At 47.7% G+C, this 11842-nt stretch overlaps 1 protein-coding gene across 1 annotated transcript in view; it reads left to right on the top strand.

The window, feature by feature from the left end:
- Positions 1-9706, top strand: part of grxcr1a (glutaredoxin and cysteine rich domain containing 1 a) — a 137697-nt gene extending 127991 nt beyond the window's left edge. The window contains exons 7-10 of the mRNA XM_041182980.1: positions 6954-7103; positions 7821-8093; positions 8525-8679; positions 9587-9706. Of these exons, the coding sequence (XP_041038914.1) occupies positions 6954-7103; positions 7821-8093; positions 8525-8679; positions 9587-9706 (698 nt within the window). The remainder of the gene's footprint in view (positions 1-6953; positions 7104-7820; positions 8094-8524; positions 8680-9586) is intronic.
- The last annotated feature ends 2136 nt before the right edge of the window (positions 9707-11842 follow it).

Genomic DNA, 11842 nt, shown 5'->3' on the forward strand with positions numbered 1-11842 from the left:
GGGAAACATTAAGAGGTGGTCAGGAAAGGTGCTAAGTACAGCCAAGATAACCACGTCTCTCTCTCTTTCATGCTGCAGGAGGACCACGTCAGGATCATGGATCCTGGTGACCTAGCTGTATGCCTGATGGCCTACAGAGACTGTAGAAGATGGAAGAGAGAGTGACTGAGGCTTCTGGCTGCATGGAAGCGGGAGCAGCAACCTCATGAAGAAGGGGCAGCAGGGACTCCTGCACACGCTGATCAGGAGCCACAGTGAGCCATAGCTGGTTGGTGCCTTGCAACACCCAGGGTCTATCGACATTGCCTGCCATTCCTGCAGATGACTGAGAACCAGTGTCGCCGATGGCTGTGCATGTCTAGGGACCTGGTGGCTCACATCTGCCACTTACTGCAGGACCTGGCACCAAGGGTACATGGAGGGCATCCACTGCCAGTGGCTGTGAAAGTGACCGTGGAGCTCAATTCCTATGCCAGTGGCTCCTTTCAGGGCTCCACAGGTGACCTTTGTGGGATCTCACAATCTGCCACCCACAAATGCATCCATGAGATCATGGATGCCATCTTCTCCATGGCACACAACTTTGTGCATTTCGCCCGGGACCGGGACAGCCAGGATACAAGGGCTATTGGATTTGCCCTGATCTCAGGATTCCCACAGGGTGCGATTGACTGCACTCATGTAGCGCTCAGGTCTCCATCACTACACTCAGTGGACTTCATCAACCGCAAGGCCTTCCACTCACTGAACGTGCAGTTGGTATGCGACCAACAGAAACACATCATAATCATAGAGTCATAGAGGTCTACAGCACAGAGAAAGGCCCTTCGGCCTACCTGTGCCGGTCAAACAAGTACCTAACTGTTCTATTCCCATTTTCCAGCACTAGGCCCATAGCCTTGTATGCCATGGCATCACAAGTGCACATCCAAATACTTCTTAATACATCCTGCAGGTATGCGCATGGCTTCCAGAGAGTTTGCACGATGTCACTCGCAGATCCCTGCAGTCTTCCAGGGTCCACAAAGACTGCAGGATTGGCTCCTTAGGGCCAAGGGCTACCCTTAGAGGTCGTGGCTGATGACACCGTGCGGCAGTCTCAGGCTGCAGCAGTGCGACTCTATAATGAGGCTCATTCAGCATCTCGCAACTTGGTGGAGCAAACCACCGGGATGCTGAAGATGACTTTCCGGTGCCTGGACCGGTCTGGTGGAGCCCTGCAATATAGGCCACAGAGGGTGTCATGCATTGTTGTCATCTGCTGCGCCCTTTACAAACTGGCGCTGCAACGGGGTGAGGAGCTGACTGAGGAGGAGATGGAGGAGCTGGAGGTTTCCTCTGATGAGGAGGACGCTGATGAGGGTGAGCGGATCCTCAGTGGTGACGACGATGGGGGTGAGGCTCTTGCACTGGCTAGACGAGGCAGGCGCACTTGAAAGGCCCTCACCGCTACCAGATTTGTGGAGGATGTTGACAACATGCAGTGATGTGTCCCCGTGGATCCTCACATCGCAGTTTTAAATGCTTGACTCCAGTCTGGCTTATTGCAGCGCCAATACCCTCTGTGAGAATGCTCCTGTCATGGAGATGCAGTGGTGGCCCTAATAGTCATTCAATCACAGGAGGATGATGACAAAATGCAGTGAGGACGGTCCATAGATCTTCACATAGCCTCTGAGAATGTCTGACTCCTGTCTGGCCGAGCCAGCTCGCTTGCACTCCATGATCAGGGCCATTTCAGAGATGCAGCCATGAAACTTCAGGCGCATCTGATGCTGTGTCCGTCTTACGCACCTCAGCCCTTCAGGAGCTGGTGCACAGCATCACTGGTCGCAGTTGCTGGAGTGATGGGGGCCAGCCCCACCTTAGAGGTGCTGAGAGTACACAGAGAGTATGCGAGAACTCTGTGGCGCCGGCCACTACATTCTGGCAGCAAAGACCAGCACTGCCAAGGTGCAGGCAATAGTAATGTTTCCAGCGAGTGTGAGGCTGGACCATCACTGTGGTCTGAAGGCCGCACAGAGCACAGGGAAGAAGCCCTGGACTGAGACACCAGCCTTTTATCTTGTGAGTGACAAGAACTCTGCTCATCAGAACAAGGAGCCACAGGCAGGGAGATATTCTTAGGAGTTTATTGACAATAGTGAACAGTATGTAAAAGTGATCAACACCCATGGCCAGGCTGTGCAATTACTTTTACCTAACATTCCTGACCCTGCCGCTACGTCTTGGTGTTTCCCAGACATTTACAGCAGAGGTGGAGGCAGCCTGCTGACTGTAACGCCCTGTCTGTGATGATTTTGGTGGGCATCCTCTGGAGGGCCGAGACCTGGAGGGCCCCAGCCTTCTTTTGGGGTCCTACTGTGTGGCAGTGGCACCCTCCTTGGCCTGTGAAGCTGGATCTGCGCAGGTCACAGGAGGAGGGGAGTCAGATGGGCCGGTCACTTCCAGAGTCACCTGGGTGGATGGCCCGGAGCGTGCACTCTCTGATCCTCCTCCCTATAGGTGCCGGAGGGCCCCTGGCTGACTCAGTGAGTGGAAGGGGTCGCTAGAGTGAGATCGAGCTGCCCAGCACCTCTCTCGCGTACACACTGTTGGGGGCCAACTATGACATCAGTAAAGGAATTAAGCCCGCACAGCAGTGCAGGAGAGAGGTCCTGATCCAAGATCTCCATGGCGGCTGCCATCCTGCCAGTGTTGACCTCAGTGCGTTGGAATGCCGAGGCTATCACCTCAGCCTGAAGATGGACAGACCCTTCCACCATGCCTTGCATTCTGAGGAGGCAACAGACATCTCTTCCTGATGTTCCCGAGTTTGCCTTTGCAGCTCCAGCAACTGTGGCATGACCGAGTCCAGAGGCTCAACACCTGATTTGGACTCAGCAACGTTCTGGCCTTCAGCAGTTCTTCGAGTGCCAGGGACCAGGGCGGTCCCTGCCTCCACCTGCTGTGGATCAGAAAGTGTGATGTTCTCACCAGATTGTGGTCTCGAGGCTACTCTAAAGCTAAGTCCCACTGAGGTGTGTGTCTCTGCGCTGGTGGAGGGTGTGGCTGAGCGCAGGTGGATGTTGCACTGCTGGATCCTCACTTGGTAGAGCAGCGCCGGTCCCTTTCATCGCTGAGCAGCTGGGTGGCTTTGGTTTCAAATTCTGTCAGAAATTTGATTTCCTGCATCCCTCCACCTGTCTGTGACCTTTCCCTCCTGTTGTGAGCCAGTTTGTCCTGAATGGATAGAGATGGGGAGACTGTATATGGATGCCTGTTGGGCCAGATGATAAGTATGTCTGGCCTGTGTGGGGGGTGGGTGGTCCCATGGACGAGATGAGGACTATGACAGTGAGTGTGAGAGAGTGAATTGTTATGTCCCTTGCACTGGCAGTGAGTGAGGGCCCTGTGGATGTGTGTTGGGTTTATGAGTGTGAGTTGGGAGCGATGAAAAGAGTAACTTACCCTGGTGGAAGGCAGGAGATCATTTTTTCTTTTGTGGACTGGGTGGCTGTCCTCCTCTGCAGGGCGTTTGCGTAGACCACCACTGCTACCACCTCCCAAGCTGGGTTGGTGACTGCTGCCCATCCTGCGGCCAGACCGGGTGTAGAGCACATCCTGGCGGGCCACCACAGCATCCAGCAGTTGCTCAAGGGACCCGTCGTTGAAGCAGGGGCTGCAGTATTTTTGCCTTTGCTGGCCATGTCTCCCAGGCAGTGGTGGTGAGCTGGTGGCGATGAGCGCTTTGCTGGCGGCTGCCTTTTGAAAATGGCGGCCGGCGTGATGCAACAGCGTGATGATGACAAGTGGGTGAATGAGAGCCTTCCCGCCATGGAAACGGTGTGTTTTGCGGGATGAATATTTAATGAGGTAGGCTCGGGTGGGCGTGAAAACCTGCCATTTTCATTGATGGGTAGGAGTCTATTTTACCTGCCTACTACCACACTTCGTGCAATTCTGGGGAAATTCCACCCAATGTATCACTTCAATTTGTTCACACATCCACTGAGGCATTGATATGCAGGCTGCAGACAACCCTGCCTTGGTAATGGCTGTCTTCTAGGTGAGGAGAGGGATGGCCCAGTGCCGGTGGCACAGGGCCAGGAAAAGCAAAAGCCTGAGCAGCCAGAGGCAGCAGGGCCTTTGTAAGATCAAGATTCTGGTGAACAGGGTCCACTGCAACAGTGAGCATTGGCCTGACCATGTGTGTATCGCTGATGGTGCTCTTCTTGTATGTCTCAGGATGTGGTTTGTCACATCTGCCAGCTTCTCCAGTATGACTTGAGGCCGCAAGGTCTCTGAAGGAATAATGCGAAGCTCCTGGCCTGCATTGAGTGAATGACTGTCTGGAGGCTGTTTAAATATGGCACCAAGGACCTTTGACCCCATGAGGTAACAGTATGGCAGGCGACTTCCTGTCCGACTTGCCATGAGATTCGTTGAGCTCCTCACTGATAAACAATTAACAAGCTGAACAATGGAAGATTGCGCATGTTCAGCCACCTGGTGTCCAGCGGGAATCATGCCGACTTTCCTGCCTGCCACAGGACTTCGATTCCAGATTCTGCCTTTTATCTTTTTAACAAAATACTAATTTTGGTGAAATTCACTGCATGAAAACTAGTCACAACTGGCGCAAATTGGCTGTGCAAAAGAGTGCAAAGTGAGGTCAAAGATTTCACAGGGCTAGAGTGGTTGGAGGATGATTTGTTAATTTACTAATTTCTTAACAAATTACACATTAGATATGTCTTACTGTGAACAAAGGGACAGGAAATTCAATCACTCTGACTTTTGGATGTGGGGGCCATGGTTCATGGTGTGCCCACTTTGTTTGGAAGCGGGGTAAGTCAGACAGAAAATTTGTCTACCCACCTTATTTCCATGATTGGGGCATGGAAAGGTGCAGCCCCTGAGCAGCCTCAGTGCCTATTCTGTGTAGGCTTTCTCTACACATTCTAGCGGGCCAAGTATGTCACCTGCAGCCTTCCCTTTTTAAAGGCACAGTCCCTGTAAAAGAGAAGTTGCTGCATTGCACTGTGAGGTGCTGGATAATTGCCACAGATAGAGAAACCGTGTCACACCAAGGGAAGAAGAGGGCTGGAAGATTTAGTGATGCCGCACTGGCCAAAATCTGCTAAGAGGTTGCAGAAGAAGGCCATGTTTTTGGAGGAGGGCAAGAAGCTCTACAGACTGACTGTGAGAAGGGTTTGAGAGCATGTGATGAGGGCAGTGAAAGCCCAGAGTGTGGCACCATGGAACTGGTAGCAGTGCTGGAGGAAGATGATCTTATTCTGGTGATTAAGATGAGTGAATGCATCAGCACATCAGATCTTAAATGCACCACATCACACCCCCACACAACTCAATGCACCACACTCCCATCACTCAGCCACTCCTGCAATTATATCTCCTGGGACTAAAATTATTGGCTTCCAACAACCACAATCACCTTATTTAGTATGACAGACCAGTGGAGTATTTTCCCTCAATTCACATTGACTTCATTTTTGCCCTGGCTCCTTGATGCCACACTCAGTCAAATGCTGCCTTGATGTCAAGGGTAGTCACTCTTACCTCACCATTTCAGCTCTTGCACTCATATTTGGACCAAGGCTATAATGAGGCTGGAAGCTGAGTCATCTGGCGGAACCCAAACAATGTATTGATGAGCTGTGAACATCCTGCTGGATAGAACAGATAGTTACACCTTCCATAACTTTGTGGATGATTGAGAGTAAACTGATAGTGTAATTGGCTGGATTGGACTTGTCCTTCTTTTTGTGGACAAGATATACTTGGGAATTTTCTACATTGACAAGCAGGTACCAATGTTGTAGCTGTACTGGAACAGCTTGGCTCAATCTGTCTCCGCTGTGGCACAGTGCATCATGCAGAGATTTGAACCCATCCTTTCCACTGTCAAAGTGATGGCTATCTCTGCAGCAGCACTACCAGATAAACTCAAGATGGAGTCTATGCTGGCTGCTCTCTCAGCTTCCACTACAGTATAGGTGGAGTCCTGTAGATGTATATGTGCTGCAGTGGAAGATCAGGCAGAGGCCATGAGATCCCTGACTGCCATTATGTAGTCTCAGGTTGGTGCCATCCAGACATTGTTGATGGATGTGAATCTCAGTGCTCAAAGAGGCATGCATGTCCTCGTGGCAGTCCAGCAATCTGTGCTCCAGTAGATGATGAGGATTGCTGAGACATTGCCCTGGGGGAGTGCCAGTGGCTCCATGGAGCATGAAGCTGCTATCATCTCTCAGGATGATAGCATTTGTGCTCCCACCTCTGCCACTCTGCCGGTGCCCTTACACTTGCCTATCAGCTAGCCAGCCTAGACTGCTGTAGACCATGCTGAGGTGGTGCGGTCCGAAGCCGGGCTTTCTCGGCCTAAAGCCACTCAAGGTTCTCCAAGGCCATCTGCAGTCTCCCCCAGTCAGCAGCCTTCCAGCAGTCACTGTGTAGCAGAGACGAAGGCACGTGGAAAACAGGTGCTAACGGGATGCACAACAGTGTATGTATTATAGATGTATTGCTGGATAACATGTTCAGTTTAGGCTATTGCTGTTGATATATATTGAGAGATGATGCCCAAGGAGACTTTGTCATGGGGACTCAGAATTGGATGTATTGTAAGGGAATTGTGGGTCCATGTTGGTTTTGGGAAAGTTCATTTTAACTGAAGCAAAGCCTCACAATCTGGTCCCTCTCGTTCTGTCCAGTTGTAGCTGGTAGATGTGGACTACCTCCTCCTCATTCTTCTCCTGGTGTGCCCTCTGGATCTTAGGAGGTAGTCATGGCACTCATAATTGCTAAATTGTGGAAGCTGCAGCACAGAAATATGGAGATCCTCTCAGGTGTGTACTGTAGAGATTGCACCCCACCCCCCCAACCCCAAGTAACCTAAGTAGCATAACCTCGGCTTTAGGAGACTGATAGCTTGTTCCACGGTTCTGCAGGTGGCTCCATGGCTCTCGTTGATGGCCCTCTGACCCCGCTGACCTCACACGGTGGGCTGGTAGAAGGGATTTGTAAGCCCTGTGTGGAGCGGGTGGCTCTTGTTGCTGAGCTGCCGTCCTGTATTCTGTCTTGGGGGCCTAAAGGAGTGGGTATTGCTGACTGCCAAAGGAAAGAAGCATTGTGGCTGTTCCCTTGATAATGGGCAGTCACTGAGATGAATTTCTTAGTGCGGTCATACACCAACTGCACATTGACAGAGTGTGACCCTTGTGGTTGTGGGATTGCTCCTTGATGATATGTGAGGCCCACGGAGTCATGCAAGTGCAGTCGATGGTGCTCCTGCGCAATTGATTAGCCAGCTATTGTGGTATAGCCTTTCCTACTGACTTTAGGTGTCATGTGATTATACTGACGAATGAGCTCTAAGCGCGGATAATCTTAGGGACATAGTTTTCTAGTTGCAGGTTCAAGCATGTAGCTTCTAAAAGCTCTGTAATTAAGTTATCTGCTTCAAGTAGAAACCTATCCAGAACAGCAAGTCCATTTCATTAGCAAAGAGGGTAAAATAGCTCCAATGCTGCACCTTGCCTTGTGAATGTGAAAACATCAATTCATAGGGAAAGAAAGAAAAGTATACTTACCAGACATGCCTCTCTTCAGCAGAATTGACTCTTATGATGCGCCCATGGAAGACTGGAGCCAGTATGTAGAGCGCCTTGGTTTTTATTTTGTGGTGAATGAAATAAATGCAGAGGAGAAGCAGAAAGCAATTATTTTAAGTGTCTGTAGTAGCAAGACATATAACCTCATTTGCAGTCTGACAGCCCCAAATGCACCCAATTCTAAATCTTTAAACAAATTGGTAGACCTCATGAAGAAACATTTTCAGCTGAAGCTATCAGTAATAACGCAGAGATTTAAGTTTAACTCCAAAGTAAGAGTCCTGGGAGAGTCCATGGCAACATACATAGCGAAGTTGAAGCAGTTGACTGAGCACCGCGACTTTGGAGATTCACTCAATGACACGCTATGGGACCAGTTAGTATGTGGCATTCACGACGAAGCTGTTCATCACTGTTTACTTGCAGAAGTTAATATTGATCTGAAGCGCGCAATTGAAGTGGCACTAGCCATGAAGAGTGCTGAGAGAGACTCGCAGGCTTTACAGAGAGTGCGACATGGTGCCGTTCTTCAGATGGGGTGGGAACCTACCGCTGGGTGTGGTGTGAAAACCAGAGAGACAGCAGTAAAGCGGGACACAGTCTCTGCTGCTTGAAAAACGAGAAGACATAGTGGAAGCATCTCAGTGATTCAGAAATTAACTTGTTACAGATGCGGGGTAACCATGTACCGGAAGCCTGCAGATTTAAGGAGGCAGAATGCCATTACTGCCACAAAAAAGGGCATGTAATAAAGCATTGCAGGGGGAAATCGAGACAGCCCATCAGGCAGCAGCCCAAGATGATTGAAGTGCACAATATAACAGAACCAGAAGCTGCTGATACCAATATCCATTCCCTTTACAATGTCAAAGCAGTAAAAACTGAACCAATAACCGTTACCATTCAAGTGAATGGGAAGCCTCTATTCATGGAGGTAGTCACAGGAGCATTGACTGCAGTGTTGGAAGAGCACACATTTAATTACCTAAATGAAGGTATCCAGCAACTGAATCTGGAGCAAACAACGGGTCAGCTGAAGACGTACTCAGGAGAGTCAATACAGGTAAAAGGAATCATCACAGTGTCTGTGTCCTATAGGCAACAGTAAGCCCAGCTTCCAGTGATCATAGTGACAGGTGAAAGACCTAGTCTTCTGGTTACCTAAAAATTAAGCTCAACTGATGAGAAATATTTAAAGTGAGAACAGGAGGAATTCCAAGCTGTTAAGGAAGTATGATAGCATACTTTGTGATGAATTGGGAAAGATAATAGGCTTACAAGCAAAAATATATGTAGATTTGGAGGTGACACCCCAGACTTGTGCATTATGCCCTAAAGGAGAAGGTGGATGCAGAACCATGCCACTTAGAGAAGCTAAGAATCATCCAGCCAGTCCAATTTTCTGTGATGAAACCAGACCTAACTATTGCCATCTGCAGAGACTACAAATTAACTGTGAATAAGGCTGCTAAATTAGATAAATATCCTGTCCCAAGAAGAGAAGATTTGTATGCAAGGCTAGATGGAGGAAAATCCTATACCAAACTGGACAAGAGCCAAGCACACCAACACCTAGAGCTGGACAGCACATCTAGAGGGTACGTAACCATCAACACGCACAAGGACCTATACCAATATACACACCTATCCTTTGGTGTATCATCTGCGTGTGCAACCTTCCAAAGGACCATGGAAAGTCTATTGCAAGGACTTCCCCAAGTAGTAGTGTACCTGGATGTTGTCCTGATCACAGGATCAATGGAAGCCTAACATTTGGCCAACCTAGAAGAGGTTTAAAGAAGATTTTTGGAAGCTGGTGTATGACTGAAGAAAGAGAAATGTACATTACAGATGCCAGAAGTCAGTTACTTGCATCCAGTAGTGAGGAAAGTCAGGGCAATCAAGGAGGTGCTCTCTCTGTCCAATGTAACTGAACTCAAGTCTTTATTGGGCATGATTTATTATTATAGTCGCTTTTTGCCAAACTTGTCAATAATGTTAGCACCTTCACACTTATTATTGAAGAAGAACCATTGTTGCTCATGGAATGCGCAATGAGAAGAAGCTATTCTATCCATCAAAAGAATTAATATTAACCTGTGATGCATTTCCCTATGGTGTGGAAGCTGTGTTATCACACAGGATGGAAGATGGTTCTGAAAGGCCAATAAGATATGTCTCCAGAACCCTCTCTGCAGCCAAGAAAGTTATTCACAACTTGAAAAGGAAGGTTTATCAGTGATATTTGGAGTGAAGGAATTCCATCAGTATCTGCATGGACGATATTTCACCATTGTGTCGGACCATAAACCACTAATGGGTTTATTAGTGAAGATAAAGCCATTCTGCCAATAGCCTCAGCAAGAATTCAACATTGGGCTTTGATTTTATTGTGTATGAGTAAACCTTTATGCACCGTCCTGGTGTGCACATAGCAAATGTGGACATACTCAGTCATCTTCTGTTACCAGATAGCATTATACATGCTGCAGTACAAGGATTTGTGCTTGTACTGAGTTTTCACCAGTTTGTGCAAAGCAAATAAGGAATTGGATAAACAGGATCCAATTTTGTCAAACGTCCAAAAGCAGGTATTGCAAGGATAGTCAAATTCACCAGTGTCTGAAGCGATAAGACCATTCCAAGCCTGAAAAACAGAGTTAAGTTGTTAAGGTGGAATCTTGTTGTGGGGATCAAGAGTCATCATCCCTTCGCAAAGAAGAGAACTACTCCTGACAGAGCATCACCGTGCACATCCAGGCATTTCGAAGATTAAAATATTTGTGCGAAGCTATGTCTGGGCGGCCAGGCATTGACACTGACATTGAAAGCATGGTCAGACACTATCTCCAGTGTCAGCAATAACAGAAGTTGCCTGTTTCAGCTCCACTGCATCCGTGGGAGTGGCCTGGTCAACCCTGGGCTAGATTACATATAGACTATGTAGGTTTATTTTAAGGTACCATGTTATTATTGATCATCAAATCACATTCTAAGTGGATGGATGTGTATGAAGTTAGTTCACCGATATCGAATGTAACTATTGAAAACCTGTGCCAATGTTTTAGTATACATGGCCTACTGGAAGTCATTGTTTCAGATAACGGTACTGTCTTCACTAGTTCAGAATATTAGAGGTTCATGAGTTAAATGGAATTAAGCATATTAAAACAGCACAGTATCATCCCTCACTTAATGGGTTAGCTGAAAAAGCAGTGTAAACTTTCAAACCTGGAATGAACAAGTTATCCAAAGGTACTTTAGAAATTCGATTTTCACATTTTCTTCTCAATTATCATACGACTCCTCATGCAACTACAGGTTCAACACCATCTGAATTACTGATGAAACACTGCCTTCATACAAGGTTAAATCTGGTGTTTCCAAACTTAAAGGGAAAGGTAGAGAAGAACCAGAGTAATCAGAAATTGAATCACGAAATCCATAGCAAAGCTCAAAACCACCTCAGAGATTTCATTTTTAATCATTGTACTGACAAATCAGCCCTAAGCGCGGGCAATCTTAGGGGTGGAGCTTTCTAGTCATGGACTTGGTTCAAGCATGTAGCTTCAAAAAGAGCTCTGTAATAAAGTTATCTGTTTCAAATAAGAAACCTGTCCGGTACATCAAGTTTATTCATACACATTCCCTTTCGTCCTGGATGTAGAGCACCTCTGAAATTTCTCTGATACTTCTGTGGATGGTGAACTGCAACACATGGATAAAGTTGGCTGCTTCCTCCTGGAAGATTCCTGTTACACAGAAAGAAAGGGCGACAGCGATCTTCACAGTCACTGCAAAGGCCTTTTTCAGACTGTAGTGTTAGAGTTCAGGAATGAAAGGTTTAATATGGGACTGGGGAAACAGTACCACCTAAATGATGATGTAAAGGGAATCACATAGCTCATGGTTTGGATTGAAGAAGCCTCTTGTCTTGTATAGCTGTACATTCTCATGTTCTACAACAAATAGTTACTGTTCAGACTCCATGCCTCTGAACCTCTTAGACAACCACAACAGCATACAACATAGTGGCAGCAGGTGGAGGATTCTGAAATCCCCAGAAAGTGAAAATGGCAAGTTCTGCAGTCTGACCTGAAAAAAATCATATCAAGATAGAAGACTTCGATGAAACAGTTGGAAATCGCCAGAAAAGTTCCAAAATAAATGTGGGGCTTGGGAGGAGAGAAGAAATCAACTATGCAGCTCACGAAAGAGTCCACCAT

Source organism: Carcharodon carcharias, chromosome 1 (assembly GCF_017639515.1).
Source record: "Carcharodon carcharias isolate sCarCar2 chromosome 1, sCarCar2.pri, whole genome shotgun sequence".
NCBI classification, from domain to species: Eukaryota; Metazoa; Chordata; class Chondrichthyes; order Lamniformes; family Lamnidae; genus Carcharodon; species Carcharodon carcharias.